The sequence below is a fragment of the Candoia aspera genome, chromosome 2 (genome assembly GCF_035149785.1).
Source record: "Candoia aspera isolate rCanAsp1 chromosome 2, rCanAsp1.hap2, whole genome shotgun sequence".
NCBI lineage: Eukaryota > Metazoa > Chordata > Lepidosauria > Squamata > Boidae > Candoia > Candoia aspera.
In genome coordinates this window covers 140,148,232-140,169,870 of record NC_086154.1, presented here as the reverse complement: position 1 = coordinate 140,169,870, position 21,639 = coordinate 140,148,232, and the positions used below count along the sequence as shown (strand labels likewise).

General features: G+C 44.1%; 1 protein-coding gene across 2 annotated transcripts in view; it reads left to right on the top strand.

Annotated features, from left to right (window-relative positions):
- Window positions 1-9,997, top strand: part of OS9 (OS9 endoplasmic reticulum lectin) — a 38,738-nt gene extending 28,741 nt beyond the window's left edge. Inside the window, exons 10-15 of one of the 2 annotated variants that reach the window (XM_063293897.1) lie at window positions 111-196; window positions 873-1,115; window positions 1,987-2,221; window positions 4,573-4,740; window positions 7,794-7,906; window positions 8,514-9,997. In XM_063293897.1, coding sequence (XP_063149967.1) covers window positions 111-196; window positions 873-1,115; window positions 1,987-2,221; window positions 4,573-4,740; window positions 7,794-7,906; window positions 8,514-8,651 — 983 coding nt within the window. In that variant the 3' untranslated portion in view covers window positions 8,652-9,997. The remainder of the gene's footprint in view (window positions 1-110; window positions 197-872; window positions 1,116-1,986; window positions 2,222-4,572; window positions 4,741-7,793; window positions 7,907-8,513) is intronic. The other variant, XM_063293898.1, reaches the window with a different exon arrangement.
- Window positions 9,998-21,639: the final 11,642 nt, after the last annotated feature.

Below are 21,639 nucleotides of genomic sequence, written 5' to 3'. Positions count from 1 at the left end.
CAGGTTACGGAATTGAACATTACTAGGTGCTGTGTATATATTCTGGGGACGTTTCTTGCAAGCACCTGATCTCCAAATAAATTGAGTTAATTTTGTCTGTATTTTTCCAGATTTTAAGAAGAAGATACATTTCAAAGTTATTCGAAACCCTGGGGACTTGGTTCAGTTTATTCAAGAGATGAAGAATGCCAGAAAGGTAAGGCTTTTTAGTAGAACTTCCTAAACTGGCTCAGGTTTTGGGGGTTATTTAGATTTTTTTATCCTGCCTTTATTATTTTTATAAATAACTCAAGGCAAGGAACATACCAAATACTCCTTCTTCCTCCTATTTGCCCCACAACAACCACCCTGTGAGGTGAGTTGGGCTGAGAGAGGGGGACTGGCCCAAGGTCACCTGGCTGGCTTTCATGCCTCAGGCGGGACTAGAACTCTCAGCTCCTGGTTTCTAGCTTGGTTCCTTAACCGGTTTACTACAAAGACAGGCAACTCTGTTGCCCATGTAGCTCTGCTGAGCAACCTTCCCCATCTCGGTACCCTGCAGATGTTTTGGATTTTGATTTCTAAAAGTCCCAGTCAGTATGGTACTGGGTATCAATAGACTCACACCAATGCACAAAGAAAGGGAGAGGGGCAATTCACCATATTTTGTAATTGGCCTTGTTTCCCCAAAGCAGCTGATTTGTATACCCAATGTCCTTTCTGAATGTGCCCACCAACCCACAATGCCTGGAAGCCCTTTTTCTACCCTTTGCCTGCTTGTGGCTCTAAAAGCATTCTACATTTTTTAACTTGAGCTGACAGTTAGACTGGGTGGATTGGCCAGATATTGTCTTCCCCCTTTGCAGTTTCTGAACTCCCCCATGTCCCTTTAGGGCAAAGAGAAAGCTAGTGAATCTGATGACACGGTGCATGAAAGCCCACCCCAAAGTAAAGCAGACTCAGAAACAGTACACCCTGAAGATGGAGCTCAGGAGGATGAGGAAGATGAAGAAGATCTGCTAGGGAAATTTGAGAAGGAATTGGAAGATATTCTGCTGCCTAAGTCTGAAATGGCCAAGCTGAAGGAGGAGGTGAAAACCGAGATGGAGAAGGAGTTTGACAACATCATTGATGAGGTCAGGATCCATGGGACTGGCTCCATTTCTCTGTCCAACCTCCTGAATTCCTGTTCCCAAAAGAGTAGGGGGACCATTACTAAGTGTTCCCAATCTTTGATCTATTCTTCCATGCATGCCCATTTCTTTCCATACTGGAGAAAGTGAAGTCCTAGATTGGGTGGGGGAGAGGGCTTCAAGGAAAAGATTGGAGAGGAAGTGCAAAATGATTCTATAATGTAATGAATGAACTCAAGATAGTCCAGTAAAATTCCCCTTTCATATTGCAAGCTTCCCAGAGCCCTATGTGCCCTATAGATTGCTTGGGGGAGAAGAGTAGGCCCCATTCTTTCTGTATCTTTTTGTTTGTTTATTTCCCTCTACTACCCTTATAATTCTGGGAAAGAGGATCAGAACCTGCTCAGTTGAAGTTGGCTTATGGCATGGTTTTTGACCCTGACTGCAGAGGATTTTAAATGTTGTGATGGGAACTGCATATGTACAGTAAAGCCAGGTCCCTCACTATAGGCATATACCCTTCAACATATTGAGAGTCTTGAAGCAAAGTGATGGGCTTGCAGCAGGAAGGATAGCACCAGAATACATTGTCCTTCTTGCATCCCTCCCTCCTCACTTCTAAATACATGCATGCTGAAGGTGTAGTCACATTCCACATTTTTCCTTCTCCCACACTCTTGCCAGCTTGTGATGCATTTTAAAAAGGGATGTGAATCATCACAGTGTCTAGAAACTTGCTTTAAAAGTGCTTCATGAATCCAAGTTTTGCACTGAATTGCCAAAAATTATAGAGCCTGCTGAACAAATTACTCAGGCTCAACTCTGATACCTCTGAAGAACTCTGATCTAGTAATCTGTTACTGCTTACCAACAGGTTGAGGATGAACTGGAAACAAAAGGCCTGAAAGGTGAGTTTGACCGAAAACAAGCCTCCAAGTCTTTGGCTTCTACCCTCAACAAACTCATTGACAAGTTGGATCCTGGCAAAGCCCCACATCAAGGAGATACGGTGCAGAAGCAGCAGGAGGAGGAGGAGGAGGAAGAGGAGGAGGAGGAGGCAGTAGATGGAAGCAGCACTGCTAAAGAAAATGCACCAGAGCCAACCACTGGTAGGATCCAGAAGCAACAAAATTAATGTTATCTTGAGTGTTGATAATTTGGATAATGTTTCTGAATCAGCCAGCAGGGGGCATTATTTCCCATAAACTGCACTAAGTGATGGCTTCCTTGGCCCAATCAGAGATCAAGGCAAGGTAGCTAGTAGTTCTCCTAATAGTTTCATGTCATTGACCATGGTATCCTTCTCGACCATCTCTGCTGGATTGGATCTGGGGGGCACTGTTTTGCAGTAGTTCTCCTTCTGAGGGGTAGTTCCAGCCGATGGGAGGAAGAAAGATCTGCCCAGAGACCTCTACTATGTGGAGTGCCTCTGGGCTCGCTCTACTTCTTTTTTAACACCTAATGAAACTACTGGAGGTAGTCATGCATTTGCACGGGTCTAGTATCATCAGTATGCCGATATAGACCGGCTATACAGCTCAGCTCTGAGCCAGGCAGGCGGTGTGGTAGAGGTCCTGTCCCAGGGTCTGGAGGCTGTCGGGGTCTGGAAGGGGAGGAACAGATTCAGACTGCATCTCTTCAAGATGAAGACTTTGGATTCCTGGGCCAAAAGATTCCAGGGAAATACCCTATTTGACTCTGCACGCAGTAGTATTCCCCCATTCAGAGGCGATTCTCAGCTGCAGCCAGGAGGGCTTTTCTACAGTTACAACATGTGTGTCAATTGCGACCATTCCTGGAGTGGGAGGACCTGCTAACAATCAGTCATGCCTTAGTCACCTCCTGCCTGGATTGCTGTAATGCCCTTTAAATGGGGCTGCCCTGGGAAAGCATTCAGAAACTACAGCTGGTACAAAATGCAGTGGTCTGCACAGTGATGAGGCTATCCCAGTGCCCCACTGCTTCAGGAGCTGTATTGGTTGCCATTTGGCTTCTAGAGGTGATTCACTGTGCCACGTGTTACCTTTAAGTCCCTATGTGGCTCCAGACCCAATTCTCTGAGGGAATACCTCCCTGTGAATTAATTGCCTGTCCAGTCAGATTGAATAGGTGTCAATTCCCTCCAGGCCTTCTCTGTAGGAGACTGTCATCTGATGGGACCTTGGAAGCAGGTATTTTCGCTTCCTGCTCCCATACTCTGGAATTCCCTCCCCATGGAAATCCAGTCTGCTCCTTCCTTCCTGAGTTTCAGGCAAGCAATTAAGACCTTGTTGTTCCATCTAGCATGGAAGGAGGGCATGTTGTATCGGAAGGTTGGAATCTGGTGGGCTCATGACTTTGTATATTTTCTGTTTATTATTTTGATGTTGCCCATTTTGTTTGTATCACGGATGGGTTTATTATTTCCTAACCATTAGTCTAGATTTGAGTAAGGGGAAGCACAATATTTGTGGGAACCAAGATGCAGTTTCCAAGAAAGCATTGTACCAACTCCCTCAGAAATTGCTTTCTCTAAAGCACTGTTAATGGCTTGCTTCTTCTCTATTCCAAGATAAATAATTCTTTGCTTTCAAATGATTTTGGCCTTTGCTCATTGTCAATGTTCCCAGCGTTTGCCTTTTTTGAGAATGCTCTTCCATTTGATTCCATTATGTCTATGCATAAATGCTGCTATTTGTGCTTCCTTTCCCTAGCATTTTGTTCCTTCTAATCAGGGAGAAGGCAGCTCAATGAAGTTTGGGTCACCCAGCTCAATGTTCCTATCTTCCTTCTGATATTCTATAATTCAGACAGCTACAGTCCTTGAGGGCAAGAAATGTATTTTTGGTTCTTAAGCTGGGTTTTGCAAGGTGCCGTTGAATTGGCATTTGTCCAGAATCCCTGCCTTCTTAACACTGTACACAGGTCTGTATGACTTCTGAACTACCAGCTGAATGCAGCCCAGCAGGTATAGCCTGCAGTCTTTGTAGTCTTTAAGAGCCAGGGCAGATTTTGGTATTCTTGGGCAGGCATCAGAACTAGGAGGTTTACTGAGCCCTGAAGCTATGACAATGTATTACTAGCGGACTGCATTCAGTTTTAGGGGTCAGAAGTGGTATAGTCTTGTCCACCTGGCCAACCTTCTGGGACTTCTTGCCTTCCTTTTCCTCTGCTGTCCAGAAGCCTCCTGCTTTTGCAAAAGTGCTCAAACGCTTTGAAGGCCTCAGTCTTCTGCTCAGACGCTTTATGTAAATAATAATAATTTGTTAAGGCGATGCAACTGAATTGGCATATGGGAGCTTCTGTCCATCCATTCCATTTGTAAGCTGCCCAGAGTCTACTGGAGTGGGTGGCTATAATATAATTATCTTATGGGCAGACTGTACACAGCCTTGCTAGTGGGCACCTTGCAGTTTGCACTTTACTTCCCTGTCAGAAATGCTGGCATACTGACATGCCTCTGTCCCCCTTTTTATCTCAGATGGCGACCCAGACGGGCGCGTGAAAGTCAGGGTCACTAAAGTAAAGCCAGGTAGCGCTCAGCAGAAGGAGCTGCGAGTCCAAGAGATGAGCAGGGACAACCCACAGCTGCGCCACATAGAGAGTGTGGTTAAGGACCTCTTGGAGAAGGAAGGCCTGAAGGCAGAAGGTAATGCAGTCATGCTCCCTGGGCAGGGGTGATGATAGGAGATTATGCTTAGGTTGAGGGGTAAGATGCTTTGTCAGGGGGGCTGTTCTAGGACAGAGTGGTTAAGGGCACAAGGCTGCCAGAGGTCCAGAATTGCAAGCAGCATGACGTCATGGGTGTCTGGATGCTGAGTTGATAACCTCAATATATTGATTGATTAATTTCTTTTCTAGGAAGGTTTCTCAGGCCAAAATTAGCCCCATTTTTTACGTAATGAGGTTGGTTGGGAAAGCCTTTTATTGACTGGTAGAACGAACATTTTTAGCTCCTCATACCACCTCTCCTCCCATGTACAAACTGTCCCAAGTTCTGTCCTTGCATTTCAGATCCCATGATTGTAGGTACTAGTGCTAGAAAAGGCCTCTGCTTGGAAGTTGACTATAGAGGAGAGCTGCCAGTTAGAGCATTTCATTAAAAATATTAAAAGGACACAGTAGACATTATCTATACACACTCAATACCCATGAACATGCAAGACCTGCAGTTCATACAGATACCTTATTTTGGGAGGTCCTTTTTGGCAAGCAGTGTGTTTTTGAAAGAATGGCCACCTTGCTTTTGAAATATCACTGTAAAATTTATTTCATGTTCAGTCCTTCTTTAAAGAGAAAAAAGGAACTTTACCTAAGATATAAAGAGTCCTGCTATTCACCAAGGGGGAGGTAATGAAATGAGCAGCGTAAGATATGACCTTTTAAAAGAGGTTGTTCAAAATGAATCCAAAGGACTTAAATCCTACAGGCATAAAGATGCTGCAGTGCCCCTTAGGTTACCCTTCTTAAAATATGGTTAATGACCAGCCAGTATTTTCCAAAGCCATGACATTAATGGTGGAGAGTCTTGTTTGATCAGCTGTTAGAGGTGCAGGTGAAACTGTTAGTCTTAACAGGAAGGAGAAGGTAAAATAAGACAATCATTTGCAGGGCTCCAAGAACTTGCCACCTGGATTCTTTTGGTTTGTTTGTTGTTGTTTTAAATAAATCTGCCAGTTTAAGTATTTTGCCTTAAATACATGTGTACTAAAAATAATTCTCTGAAGCCAAACCATAATGTTCATTTTTTTACTAAAATATAAAGCTATTGAAGAGTAATTTCAATCAACTAATTATCAAGCAATGTATATACATAAACACATATGCACATGTGTGTGTATGTACATGTATATGTGTGTGTATATCTCTCTGATGCATCACATGCACACAAACACAAGCTTACGTTTCATAAAGGAAATAAAAAGACCTTTGAAGAATAATGATAATGACTTCTTCCAGTGGCAGGATCTTACCCATTTCTTAATGGAGCTGGAAAGAGGCAAGTTTTGTCAAAAAGAATTGCAAGCAACTGTGTAGGGAGCTTATGTATGTCCCCATTCTCATGTATTTATACTTTAGTAAACTAGATCATATAATATAGACTGTATATTTTACATAATCTATACCAGGGGCTCCTAAACTTTTTGCCATCACACCTCCTTTTAGTGTAATCTTAATGTACACACCGCCCCTAAAAATCCAAACACCAAAATGAATGCAAATGAACAATGAAAACAATACAGTGAAACTTAGGGAAAGGTGGATTTATTGGAATAATAAACAATTAAAAGGTTCTTCACATCTGCCTTGGACTCTGTCTACACGTCCCCAAGGGAGGTACACCTCACAATGTGGGAAACCGTGATCTAGACCGAGGTGGGTAACCTTTGGGGGCTGGGGATTTACTTATGGGGTGGGCCTGAGGGCTGCAGCAGAAAGACAAAGATGCAGAATGGGGAGGGGGCTCTGCCATCCATATGGGCACTGCAGGGTCAGCATTTTTCAGGGTATTTCTGCAGGGGTTTTCTGGTGGGGGAATAGATTTCCCTCCCTCCCTTCTTCCATTCCTCCCTTAGTACACTTAAGGCTTGCACTCTACTTGGTGTATCTTCCACCTTCCAATAGTGAGAAGTGGTGGTCTTAGTATTTAATGATTTAGCAGCTAGGGATCAAATGGTTTCCAGGAGCCACCAAGAAGGCACTTGGGAGCCTCAGGTTGCCAGTCCTTGATCCAATAAAGTAGTCTTCTGGTTCATGAAATAATGTTTTAATCCCCTGAAAATATTGGTCAAATGTAAGTATCTAGTGTTACAACAGCTGCTTGCTTTGTGAAATCTGCTCAAGAATAAACCAAATTTCCCTGTGAAAACTAGTGGGTTTTTCATAGCTTTCAGAGAATCTGTTTTGCCCTTCTAAAGGCTAGGAGATTTGCTTTCCTGTTAATTTAACTGATTTATTATCCTAAGCATTGGTACTTCCTATCAGTTTATGATCTAAGACTTTGGCTTTTTATGTTGGTTGTTTTAGTGACATAACAAAGAATATACACTGAGCAAATGGCAGGATTTTGTTCTCAGATATCAGGCTTAATGATACTGGATTAGCCTTCCTGTGATCTGCCAACCCCCCCCCCACCACCACCACCACCTTTATCATATGGCTCTATAAAAACTATTATATGGCTCTTAAAGGCCTTGCTAACAGAAGAGGGAGGGGTGTTAAACCAACCTCACTTTGCCCTGAACTGTTTTTTCATGGGTACTTGGTGCTCTAAGGGTCGGAGTAAAAATGGGCTCCCAGGATGTGCCAACTCCATTTCTCGGTTCCTAGAAAATAAGGCCTCAGTGTGCTCAGTATTTGCCTGCCTCCGTTCAGCTTGTTGGCAGTAGCATCATGTGACATTTTCTGTTCTGCCAGATTATAGTGGCAGGAGCAGGGAAGAGCTGTGGGCCAGTGACAGTCACATATTTAAGGTGACATTGGGTTTGGGCCTAAGGCTGGAGCCAGGTGAGTCTTCCAGGAGTTCTGTCTCTTGCCATTGCTCCTCTTATTAAGATGCTGCCCTGAGTCTTCCAATTTTCATAATAGCAAGAGGGAGATTCTAGGGATTGTAGTTTCAGTATATCTGGATGGCAGTAAATTGGAGATGACTACTGCAAGGCTCTTGGAGCTAACTAATGCTTGATTCTCTATGACTGGCAGGTAAAATTGAAATCAAGATTTTGACAACTGGTGGCCTTGGAGATGATGACGACACCCATTGGCTCTCAGAAGAAGACACGAAGAACCTCAAAGACATTTTCTTCAATATTTTGGTAAGGACTTACAATACCAACACTAGTATAATGGGGAAAATGTTTCCCTCCTATCATCCCAGCCCAATTGAGAAATTGCTTGGATCATAAAAAGCTAGGAGGCTGGCTCTAGGCACTTCATTGGGGGAGCAGCATTTTGTGCACATCATGGCAGTGAAGGAGAACTCAGGCTGGGAGTTTCTCAAGAGGGTCCTCCACATTTGGGGGACAAGGGTAGGACAGCAAGGGGGAAAAAGTGAGAAGTCCCATTATGTGAGAAGGATTCCCTTTGTGTAAAGATGCATTCGACTCCTTGCTTATTGGCAAAGGGGGCCTGTCGGTGGATTTTGGAATGTTCTTAAAGGTGGCAAAGATGAAAACACAGATCAGATTGTACAGCAGAATTGAAGTGCTCCCATGCATTTCAGCTAGTTTGTTGTTGCAAATTAATCCCAGTTAAATAATGGCAGCATTTCTCAGCCCCTTTGAGGAAGAATGGGAGGGAGCCCCTGCCTTTAGGCTTTTCCCCTTATAGCAACAGAGTGCTTTGGCCAGAAGTTCTTAAGAGTTTGCTTTTTGCCTTTTACACGGATTTGTGTGTCTGATTGCTTTGATATTTGTTTCTTAGATCCAGGGCACAGAGGAAGCACACAAAGAGCAGCAGCGGCAACGCCAACTGGAAATCAACTACCGTTTTGTGTGGGGGCGTAACCAGGAAGAGCTTCCTACCACTGGTGGGACTGAATCAGATGATTTAGACTTCTGATCTTTTGCCAGTCTTCAGAACTCTGGTGTCCATGGAGGTTCCTCTGCAGGATTTGGCTGGCACCTTTTCACTCATGTGCGTCAGGAGGACCAATGTGTTTTGTCGCTAGAATCTCATCTGAATGTTCATAAGACATTGGCAAGCACTACTCAGAGCTGTGAATTGTCTCCTTTAGAGCTATTGCTGTCAAGTGAGTTTCTCTAAAGCACCCACTGCCACGTTTCCTCTTGCACCTTAATGGCTTCTGTAGGCTGCCTCAGATGGAGACAGTGGCATTTCTTCAGGAGCCAAGCTGTGGCACCCTCCTTTTACAAGCTATTGGCCTCAATCCTCAGCATCAGAAATGCATATTGGCGCCCAAATCTTGGCTTGAAAATGATTAAAGGCATGCACGAGAGAGAGAGGTGGGAGCCCCATACAGAAATTCCCACTGATTCACCACAAGAATGAATAAAGTGGAGAGCTACAACTGGTGCCCTTCTGTTTCCAAAGCCCTCATAAATTGGAAGGAATTATCTCATGTTTGTATGACTCACCTGTGTGCCTTGAAATGTCAAATCAGAGGAGAGGACACTCTTTCCTTGTGTTGTGTTGACCTCCTCCCAGCAATCTCTTTTTCTTTAGGTCTGAACATTTGAATGGGGGGCAAATCTGCTCCAGTGTACAGGCTACCCTTTGACTATCTTCAGGTCTGGAACAGAAAGCTAGGACTCATCTTTTGTGTACTGAATCTAGCAAAGAAATGTGGTGGAGGGTTGGGAGAAAGGCTATTGTAGGCTGATCTTCCTAGCCATGTTGTTTCGCATACTAAAGGGCCTTAGACATAGGAGTATGTGAACTGCAATAAAAATGCTGCCTTTGTAACAAAGCTTCATGGAAGTATGGGGCTGGCTGTTCCTTCTGTGAAGTCTCAAGCAGTGAACCTGGCTGAAATTTGTGCAGCAAGACAATGATTTATTCAAATGCTGTTGAACAATCTGGGCTACTGCATGGGTGACTGGAGATGAGGAATTGTGGCCCAAGGGAAGGGGCAAGGCTGAAGGAATACTGCTGCCTTCCTTGACACCTCCAGGACAATTCACAATTCATTTTTCTAGTAAATAAATCCAGATGAACCCAGCCTAAAGTTTGGTGCTTGCTTATGTGTCTCTGCATGGTTGGTATTGACTATAGGAGTGATCGGAGCAGAGCATCAGGTCATCTTTCTATTGAAATAAATAGGGTGGCTTCTCTTCAGTAGAATAAAATAAAGCATCACATCAATACAGGCATATGCTGTATGGATTGGTGATCAGTCTAAACCATTTTTTTGTCTGGTACAATAAATGCTGGATTGTGAAACTTCAGTGAAGGTTCTTTTTGTTCAAGATCTTGATAGGAAAGGGATTGATTCTCTTGCAATTTAATAAAAGATAACCAGTAACTGTAACACCAATGATTCAGGCATTGTCAAAGTTTAGCAGAACAGGCAATCTCTTCCATTCTGTTGGGTTCCATGTTATGGTCCCCAGAAGCGTCTAAGGACCTCCAAGGTATTTCCCTTGGTGCCACCCAAGTTCCTCATGCTATCTGACTTAATTTTTAAAAGTTACTTTTAAGATAATAAAGAAGTGGAAAATTAGCCTTACACAGATTTTCAAGGAAGTCTGCCAACCCACATCAACCCCATAGACATTTGTAGAAATAAAAATGACCACTTAACTACAGCCTGGTGCTCTGTTCTGCAAGTGTGTCAGTCTGCCCAGGGAACAGATCAAAACAAGTGGAAAGTAATAAACCAAGATGTTAGGTTAGTGAGAGGAAAGACATAGGGGGCAGCCACACTTGGTTGTGTTGAGGTTTTTTAAGTGCCCATAACCCACCTCAGCAATCATAAGTAGCTGTAGCTGTGAGCATTTGTGTTCCCAGGGTGGAAACAGCCCTCCTACAAGGAACAATTACCTGAGATGCGTCAGTGAGGAACCTGGGCAGCAGAAATGGCATCAAGCCAAAGGATAGATATGTAACTGGTTCAGGCCCTGCGGCTGTCGCATAAATCTTCTGTGCCTGCACCTAGGTCTCTGTCAAATAAAATCACTCTGGAAGATTTATGTATGTACATTTGTCAGCAGCTGAGATTACCTGTTGGACTGCTTGAATAATTGCTAGATCTTGAGCCCACACTGGACTGGACTGGACTGGACTGGGGGCTGGGCATTGCAAGGTAGAACTGGAATTGTGCCAGCATCTCATTCCAATGGCTCAGGGATAATGGGGGGAAGTGGATTGTGTGAGGATGTAGGATACATGATTGCATAACTCAAGATAGCCAGGCGTGCCCAGTGTTGCTGAGTATGCAGAAGTAGGAGTAGCATTGAGAATACTGTGGTTTTGATGTAGGGTGTGGAATGTGAGATTGGACTCATGGCCTAGGAGGAAGAGGTGTTGAGATGGAGCGGGGAGGGAGCAATATGGTGATGGGGAGAGGGAGATGCGATGGGAAACTGAGGGCAGGTTGCTCATAGGGAAGGGGATGGCAGTGTTTGAGACAGATTCCTCCTTCCAACCCCCAGTATTAGATCACTGGATCCTCAGTGTCCTTGAGCTCTGGCTGTTGCCACTAAATGCCAACCATTGTGGATGAGGCAGACAACCTGGTATGTGTAACTGAGACTTTGGTGGCCCAGAGAAGGAGTTCCTCTCACTGAAATATGCCCACTTGGGTTTCAAGCCTGGCACCAGCTCCACTCTGGGATGGCAGGGAGGGTAGCAGGTTTCATCTGAGAAGCCCTAACAGCTTCAGAGGTATTGTACCACAGACAACTGAAGTTGAGGTTGGACTCTAGGGAACAGTTGGGTTGCTTTTCTACTGGTGTACAGTAATGGCTTCACAGCAACATTTCTGCCCAAACTCAACTTTGTTCCAGAGTTGGTGATGGTGACTTCCTCCAAGGGGAAAGGTTCCACCCGCCTTGAAGGAGGTGGTGATGTGCCCCCTCTTCAAGGCCATTGGTGGACTGAACAGTCCTGGAGAACTTTCCTCTAGTCTCCAACCTCACCACTAGTAATAAAAGTTGTAGAGATAATCAAGCTGCAGCTTCAGAGGGCCTTGGAGGAAACATCTGGACACTTCAGTTAGGTGTCAATCCAGGGCATAATACTAAGACACATTAATCACACTTCTTGTTGATCTTTGGTGGAGCTGGGATGGAGGTAGTGCAACCTTCAGTGCCATCAATTATGGTATCCTTGGTGAGGAGGATGGATAGTGGGGAACATAGTGTTGTAGTAGTTCTTTCTCTGTGGTCAGTTGCAGTAAGTGTTAGCAGAAGAGAGGTTGAGCCCCAAACCCCAGATTTACAGGATGCCACAGGGGTCAATGCTTTCATCCCTTCTGTTTAACTTCTACATAAGTCTATCAAGATCTTGTCCCAGTGCTTGGAGGCAGTTGGGGTCAGGCTGGGCGGCAAGTGGAACAGACTTAAGTTCAACCCTAGCAAAACCAACTTGCTGTGGACCATCTGGCCCAGGGACTTTCCATCTTTAGTTCTGAACGCATTTGTGCTTCTCCAGATGTGCAGTTTGGGAGTCTTTTTGGACTCTCAGCTTCTGCTCAAAGAACAGGTGGCAGTTGTGGTCAAGAAGGCCTTCACATAGATTTTTTTTGTGTGACAGTTGCCTTTATTCCTGGACCAGGAGGCTCTTCTCATGGTTATACATGCCTTGATCACTTCACACCTGGACTACTGTATTGTGCTGTACATGGGACTATCTTTGAAGACCACTAAGAAGCTTCAGCTGGTCTAGAACATGATAGCATGAGCAGTTATGAGCATGCCATGGTACACCCTTAAAACATGGCTGCTACACAAGATGTTACGGGTTACTGTGGGAGGAAGAGTGCACATCTAAGTAGTCTATGTGACAGAGATGAACAAAAGTTAGGAACTGGTGGTCCTGATGCAGCACCTTTGTGGACCATTCTTCTGTTTCACAAGCAGCTGTTTCATAATCATCCTCTGAGAGGGAACTGAGGCATCTCAGGTCTAGCTTTTCCAGGGTGACCAAAGCACAGGAATATTGGATTCAGAATGAAGGTTACAAAATGAGAGAGACCAAAATAGTGTTTCATACAATCCAGTTTCAAACCACAAAGGTTTTACATAAGGAACACTGAAAGTGGGGGAGAAAGAGGACACTGCTATAAGCAGACAGTATAACTGGCTTATCAAAAACAGTTATCTTAAGCAGCATCTTCATCCAGTTTACAATCTCATGGGTAATTTCACAATTACCCAATTGCAAGAGGTTCTGCAAGAGGCATTCAAGGAGATGACAAAACCTTATGGAAATCTCATTTTCCTCCCCTGGAAGAACCCCCCTTCCAATCTGAGTGGAAATATCCACAGATTCTCTCCCTAACTTCAGGGAGGTTCAGGGTAATACATTGCATGGATGGTTTGGGAAAGACTTTGGAGCCAAAGCTCCTCATTTTTCAGTGATGCTCCCAACCTCAAGGAAGTTATAGTCTGTAACTGGTCTAAATTATGGGTCCATATATAATGGGAAGAAAATACAGTAGGTAACTTTGAGATCCAGTGGTACTGGACATGGATCATTGAAGACCCTGTTTACCAGGGAACTCACTTTGGGCCAGACTATCTTGGCTCACTCCACCTCATAAAGTTGTTGTGTTGAGGACAATACCAGGAGAGACTCCTACTGAGAGAGAAAAAGTTGGATAGAAATACAGTTAGTAAGCTCTACACCATCACCCAGAATAGAATGAAGAATCACACTTGGCCCTTGCCTCTTCTTGCCTTGAATCCAGCAGAACCTTGGATATGTTGGAAGCCCAGTTATTACTTTTGTAAAGGTTCTGTGAATACAATTCAAGAACAAGATAAAAAATAATACAAAATTTTAAAACGATAAACTGCTCCATGGTGCATGCTTGCAGTATATGGAGCCCTGTATCTCTCCACTGTAGCATATGAATTCACAGCAACAGGACTTACTGATTGATTGCATGCCATCAAGTCGGTGTCAACTCTTACGACCGCATAGATAGATTTTCTTGACGATCTATCCCTAATGTGGTCTTCAGGTCTTCTAACTGTGCAGTCGTCACCACTGTAACAGTCCATCCTCTTTGCTGTTGGTTGTCCTCTTCTTCTCTTTCTTTCCACCTTTCCCCGAATTAGAGCCTTCTCCAGAGATACCAATAGGGCCACATAAATCAGCTCAGCTCAGCCCACGTCATTTTGGTTGCCAGAGATGTGAGGCTAGTGATTCTCCTATCATTAAATATATTGGAGTTGTCTGGCTTGGCTGTTGAGGCTTGGTCTGACATTTGTGATGGGGCCACACCCTCCATTGCTGTCTTAGAACAATGGGAACGGGATGCCACCTGCATACCATATTCATATCCAACAGTATGAAGAGCTTGTTCCCATCCTGTCCCTGCCTAATGACAGGGCTAGGCCAAAATTTATACAAATTGCTATCAAATTAAATGGGCCAGAAATCAAGTCTTTCCTATGTTGAAATGACTTGCCAAGCAGACTTTTTTTGTTGTTGTTAATTAAATAACACTTTTCTGCTTCTACTGCAACACAACTTTCACTTCACTTTTTCTTTTCCTTTTTTTATGAGGTAGAATAACTCAGTGAGAATCTTGTTGGGCAAGGTAGAAGGAACAGGATGACATTTTACAAGCCAGTGGTTTAAACATTTACAAATCGTCAGAGTACAGCCAGAATAATTCAAGTAATTCTAGTTCACCCACTTTGAAACAAGGGGTGCATTTTCAAGGATGTTTACAAAAGCCAAACATACTAAAAATATATTTTATAGACAAACTGGAAAGTTCTGTGAATGGTTGTAGTACCTCAAGTTGAATCTGTATGTAATCAAGTTTATGTTTGCTTATGTAGCGATATTACCTCTGGCTAGCACCGTTGAAAACAGGATACAGGATTAGATGAACTGGTTTTATCCTGCATGGCACGTCTTAGGATCTTATTATATAGTAAGAAAACTATTGTGAAATAATGATTCCACGCCCAATAAATAGAGGAGGCTAACCAATAAAGAGAAAATATTTGTATTAGATAGGATATCATAGGACCTGCTCTGCAGGAAGATAGGTAAAGGTAAAGGTAAAGGTTTCCCTTGACGTAAAGTCCAGTCGTGTCCGACTCTAGGGGGCAGTGCTCATCTCCGTTTCTAAGCCTTAGAGCCGGTGTTGTCCGGAGACACTTCCGGGTCATGTGGCCAGCATGACGACACGGAACGCCATTACCTTCCCGCCGAAGCGGTACCTACTGATCTACTCACATTTGCATGTTTTCGAACTGCTAGGTGAGCAGGAGCTGGGACTAGCAACGGGAGCTCACCCCGCCGCGCGGTTTTGAACCGCCAACCTTCCGATCGGCAGCTCAGCGGTTTAACCCACAGCACCACCACGTCCCTTCTGGAAGATAACATGGAAGATAACATGGTTACAAAGGTTGTAATATTTATAATTGAAAGGCAAGCATAACACAATTCATCCATTTCATTGGCTCCATGTATGTTACTACCTTACCGTATAAGGCAAAGCCTTATATTGTTGCATGTATACATTGCCTAAACAGTCATTAGGAAGCTCACGTGTTATTTAAAAAATGCTGAATGGCCATTTCCCCATTTTGAAGCTGCCTGGACATATGTACAGAATTTGACATAGTCGTTTCCTTGTATGTGACTTGCTAATCCGGAGATAATGTGGAGGGCCTTCATGTGCTACAACTGATTTTTACAAAACATCACACCTGCCTCACAGGTGTCCCAACAACGTAATGCAGCAGCAAAGGAGGCCAACAACATCTTGAGGAGCATCAAGAGGAGCATAGAATCCAGATTGGGAAGTAATTATCCCCTTTGGTCAGGCCTCACTTGGAGTATTGTGTTCAGTTCTGCACACCCTGAGTTAAAAAAAGACATTGATAAACTGGAGCAAGTCCAGAAAAGGACTACCAAGATGGTGAAAGGACTAGAAACCAAGTCCTATGAGGAACAGTTAAAAGACCTAGGCATGTTTAGCTTGTGGATGAGATTGTCCTAACAGTCAGGAACCACGCTGAGACAAGGAACAGGTCTCTAGTGTTTTATTACTGCTACATAAGACAGAAAATCCTAACAAACTGAAGAAGCGTGGGAAAAACCCAGACAGATGAACCCCAAAAGTCAAGGCGGGTCTGATCTGTGTCTCTTTGAATGGCTGCTTAACTCCTCAGTACTATGCATGCGTTTTCCCCCCTGGATAGAGGCCCCCTCCTGCTCACCATCAGTACTCATGACAGAGATGGTTGAAAGGGGACATGATAGCCCTTCAAATATCTGAAGAGCTGTCACGTTGTAGAGGGTTCGGACTTATTCTCACTTGCTCCAGAGGGTAAGACTAGAACTAATGGGATGAAACCTCAAGAATGTGTAGATACAGATGAGACGTTAGGAAGAACTTCTTGACAGTAAGAGCTGTCAATCAGTGGAATAGGTTAGTGCATGGAGTGATTTCTTCCCTTTCACTGGAGGTTTTCAAACAGAGGCTGATTGTCATCTCTTGGGGATGGTGTAGTGAATCCTGTAGTGTGCAGGGGTTGATGACCTCATAGGTCCCTTCCAACTCTCTGATTCTATGATCTCCCAGAAGGCATCACTGAAAGGCCAGCTTAACTTCTGGAGGAAAGCTGTTCAAGATGATGGGAACATGTTTTCTGGCTCCCACCTCCTCACTTCATGAAAATGAGAGATGCATCTACAAAACCCCTCCTGAATGTTTATTTACATAATAGGGTGGTGGTTTTTTTGGTCAGCATTTTTCTTTTCTTTGTTTTATATGTACTGGCTATTTCTTTTTTCTTTCCTTTCCTTCTGTTTACTCTGCACCAATTACCTTTTCCCAAGTTCTCTTACTTTTCTGTTCCACCTTCCTTACAAGGAAGTGTCACTTAATTCTTTATTTGGTTTAATAGAGTATGAGTAATTTACCATTTCATCAGATATGATGCAAACATATTGAAACTTCTTTAAAAAAAATCAGTATGAATATCCTGCAGGCAGACCCCTCTAATTGCTCAGTTGAAGTTTGGTGGCAAGATTGCTAAAATTTAAGCCCTGAGCTAAATTTTCACTTGGAGAAAAAGAATGGGTTAAAAAAAAGTAAAATCCTTAGTATTATTGCCTTGTCTATTGTGGCATTCACAGACACACAAACACACACAAACTGCCCCTAAAAGATTGCCTACCACTAATCTATACTGGTATCAGAATTAAAACACTATGTTAAGACTTTATTATTAAAGACAAAGGCATACTATTTTTTGGTTTGACTTTTGAAGTGTGCAAGCAATTTCTGCAAATAGGATCCCCCCCTTTCCCCCCAGAAACATATACAGTTGTTCTTTACACTAGGGAGGGCTACACTAATTTAATAGTTTCGAAGACTGAGTTTGTAAGGTTTTGAAAAGAAACAAAAAATGCTAGGGTTACCCATCCAGAATTTTAGCTGAGCTAGTGGATCGCTCCACATCTAAAGGAGGCAAGTAAGTAAGTTGGAGCCATGGCTCCCAACAGATATGTGTTCCCGTTTATTTGCCTCTTCTACGTCTTCCCAATCAAGCAATCTCAGGTGGTCACTGACAAGTTCCTTTGCCATCCAACATTCTCCATCCAATTTCAAATGTTGGTTACAAATCAGGGTGATGCATGGAACCCTCTTTGAGTGAGATGGGCGGTGTCTAAGTTTGAAATATAAATAAATAAACCCAACCTTGCCCATCAAACTTTGGTGGATTTGGATGAGTGGAATGAAAGGATGGGAAGTTGCCCAGTTATTATTCCTGACTATGGAGGATTGATCCAGTCCGCACACCCTCAGCCATGCACACAGGAGGACAATGTCTTACATAGGGCCCATTAAGTCACTGTCTTCCCTGAATTTGGTTGAGGATATGCCAACTAAATACATCCTCCATAGTCAACCAAAAGGACTACCATTAAGGTTTGAAGTCTATGACCCAGTAAACTGGAGTATGTGGCGAACCCTAAAATAGAGAAATAGTATTTGGGACTGTATTTTAACTGATTCTTTTTACAGCCTTGCATGAAGAGCATCATTTGATGCATTTGATTGATAAGGAACCTCTCTCAGCAAGGCCCAACTTTGACCTGAAAAAAAGTTGGTTTATGGAGCATTTTTCCACAAATATATATCCACAGAAAATGATATACTAAAAGCCTTTCCTCACTGGGGATCCTTGGCATAAGTCAGCCTTGTTATATCAAAATAACAGCCTGCCAGGATAGCAATAAGTTACCCTGACTCTGATTGTTATGTCTGGCTAACAAATTGGTGATAGGGCAAATGGCACCAATTAGCTAGTGAATAACCAGCGACAGGTATTTCTCACCTACCCTCCTAAAATACAGGATCCTTCCAGAGCAGTGTTTCTCAACCGCAGCGACTTTAAGTCGTGTGGACTCCAACTCCCAGAATTCCCCAGCCAGCATGGGAGTTGGAGCCCACACCTCTTAAAGTCGCTGCGGTTGAGAAACACTGTCCCAGAGGAATCTACCAATGATGGATCAAGTCTGGTCTAGACTGGCCACAGGCCCACATCTCCCCAAAAGGGATGGCGGCGGCGGCAATGCAATAAAACTGCAATAAAATTGCAACCATGGCTTTGTGGGGGCTGAAGCAGAAAAAGCAGATCCTTTTGCAGTGTAAGACTGTTTCAAGCTTGGCCGGGGCGCTGCCAAGGTATTTGGAGGTTGAGGTAAAGAGCAAAGCATGAGCCAAGCGCTATCTGTTATGACACCACTGGAACGAAGAAAGGAAATAATGAGGGCGAAAAGGTATAGGGATTGGTCTGTGGGGCCAGGCAAATGGTTAAACCGGTGCAGAATGTTGGGCTAATCGCTGGTTAATAAAACAATCGCCTTGTTGGTTTGGAGGGAACGCAGCTCTCCCCATGCCCGGATTCCGAGCTTTCAAATTCGCTACCGAGTTGAACCCCGGCGCGAGTGATGAAGCGGAATAGATTCCTCTTTGCGCCTCGCTTGGGGAGCTGAAAATGTGGGTCAGGGTCCCTCCGTCCTCCCGCCCGCCACGTCCACTACAGAGGGGGCCAAAAGCAACCTGTCCCTGGATTCGTGATCCCATCCCGCCACGCTCCTTCTCCGTCCTAAGCACCGCCCCCAGCTTTGGTCTCCTTGTCATGGGGCCAATTGTGGAAGGCCTCGTTGGATTCCAGCCAATGGGCGCACGCGGGGGCCGGCTGCGTGCGCTGGAGCGGCTTGAATTTGGCGTCCCGGCTTCGCGGTTAGGCAGGCGGTCGACTGCGCAGGTGAGTGTGGCGGGGCGGGATCTGCCCGGCGGGGCAGTCGTGGTCGCTTCTTGGTTTTGCGTCCTTGCGGGTTCTGCGATGAGCGGCGATCTTCTGAAGCAGCGCAGACCCTTTCTTGTCTCTAATGCGAATGCTCTTCATACTCCCCGGTACCTATTTCTATCTTCTGGCTCCGGCTCCGGCTCTGTCCCTCCACCTGTATTTTCTTCCTCCGCTTTCTCCCTCTTTCCCTTCCAGGTGTTTTATCCAGGACAGGTCGAAGAGGAGTCAGTCCCTTTCTTCCCCTGTTTCTCCTCTGGCTATTCCTCGTGTAAGTGGTCGGAGGGAACGTCTCCCAGTATCTTTCCCAGAGGATTGGCTTTGGGACTTGAGACCTGGGGTTGCTTGCCTCGTCCACCACTTCTGGGGACCCCTCCTGCTTTTAGCATCATCTGTCTCATCCTAAGAGAGCGAGCGTTCAAAAGACTTACCCAACCTGGTGCCTTCTATTTGGGCCTGAGGGAGTACAACTCCCATAATCTGATGTCTGGGGCTCAATCTTTACATTCTTGAAATAACCTTTCCTGTTTAGGTCTGGATCATTCGCCCTGTAGGGTCATCTTCCAAGGAAGCAGCTGTGCTGCTTCTTCTTGGGGAGTGCTCTTTCTCTTCCTCTCCTTCCACCCTCGCTTCTATCTTGTATCATCTTCAAAAGGTCTCCAGTTGGGTTCTCTTAGTGCCTCTGATCCTATATGCATGCATGTATGTATGTATAAAAATTCCCTTCTTGCCCCTATGGGTGGTGCGTGTCTTCCTCAACCTCCGGTCCTCTACCAGAGGCCTGGGAGTTTGAGGGTTCTGCACAGCCCCAAGTGCTCCTACCACCACTGGGACCACTTTGGCCTTCAGTTTCCACATCTTCTCTAGTTCCTCCTTCAGGCCCTGGTACTTCACCAGCTTCTCACACTCCTTCTTCCTGATGTTGCTGTCACTTGGCACCACATCTCTCTATCTGTCTATCTCTATTATTAAAAGTTTTAATAGCAATAATAAGAACTAATGCAAAGTAATGTAGAACAGAGAAAACAAAAGAGAGAGAGAGAAATAACGGAAAAAGCTAAAAGTGGAATAAGAAAGTAGAAGAAAAAAAAGAGAACAATATAAAGAAAGATATAAAGGTATAAGGAAGTGGCTTCCGATATTCTTCACAGTTATAATTTGCAGTTATAAGTGCTATTATAAGTACAATTTTAACCTCTTTCTCTAAAGTTACATCATGACTCTCTTCTTTCTATAGTCTGTCTTGTGCCTCTGATCCTGGGCTCTGCTCTTTGCAAAGACAGCTGCTGGGTTCTGCTGAGCCACTGTTGTGGACAGGGGCCAATACCTGGCTGTGCATCACTGTATACCCACAGGGGACTCAGGAGTCTTCATAGAAGAAGCATTTCACTACAGTATTCTCCATTATCTAGTGGGAGATGCATCCAGAACCTGTGGGTCCGTCTGGGTGGGTTTAACATTGGTTGTCAGCCTACTGAGGTACATGTAGGTGCAGATTACACACAGGTGGACTTGTGTGCATTCGAAAGTGGTGCTAATTTGCTTGTCCTGCACAGATGTTCTGAAGTTATTTTTACTTTCACTTCTTGAGGGGAATTATGATAATACAGACAGCAGTATTCTTAGAACAATTGCCTGAATAGATTATACATGGAGCTTTGTTTATTTGGCACGAAAAATGGGAGGAAAAGACCTAGATGAGTAAGTTCTAATTCTGCCAAGTAAAACAAAATTGTGTGAACTGGGCAAAGTACACATATGGGTCTCTACTTAACCTACCTTTGTTTTACTCTGCTTCTGCTGGAAAGACAGAGACAGTTTTAAAGCCCCTTCCCATTATTACTAGAAAAAAAAATGTTCTTTTGGCTTCTAAGAATATACAAGATTAATCCCTGGTTATACTTCAAGACTATTTTCGGCCATTAAGAGTAAAACCAGTTTATTTTTTAAAAAAGTGAAAGATGAAAGATTCTTCAAATGCAGAAGCCAACAAAAACTAGCACAGACTATGTACAGCTCTACACCCATCTCATTTCTCCCCAAAATGCTTAGCATATTATGTCTCCTTCTGAAGATGCTGTCTTGTGGAACTGAATGTGTTTAAAGCAGGGTTCTCCAAAGTGGTCAGTATCAACGTTTGGGGCTGATGAACAGACTGAAACTTCCTGAAGGAGTCAGTGAGCTGAAGAGCTTGGGGACCCCTGGTTTAAAGGAATACTTGTTAGCCATTTGGCCCTACTCAATGCAACCCCCTTTCTGTTGGCATTTCCTTCTCCATTGCATTGCAACAACAGTATTCTTGAGCTTCTCATAGAGTTATATTTCCTTTGAGACTGGATGCTGGGGTATTTCTAGTTCAGATCCCCATGCCTGCTATTTGTCCTGGAAGAAAAACTTTCCATGGAGCAAGTAAAAGCTTTTCTGTAAATGGAAGTAGCAGTACACAAACTTCCCAACCTGTTCGGCTGCAGAGGACAATATGTTGAAGTCCCTTAACCTGACTCCCATTTCCTGTTACATCTCACTTCCCCCTTCCTAATTATCTTATCAGTGCTAATTAGGAGATGATATGTGCGGTT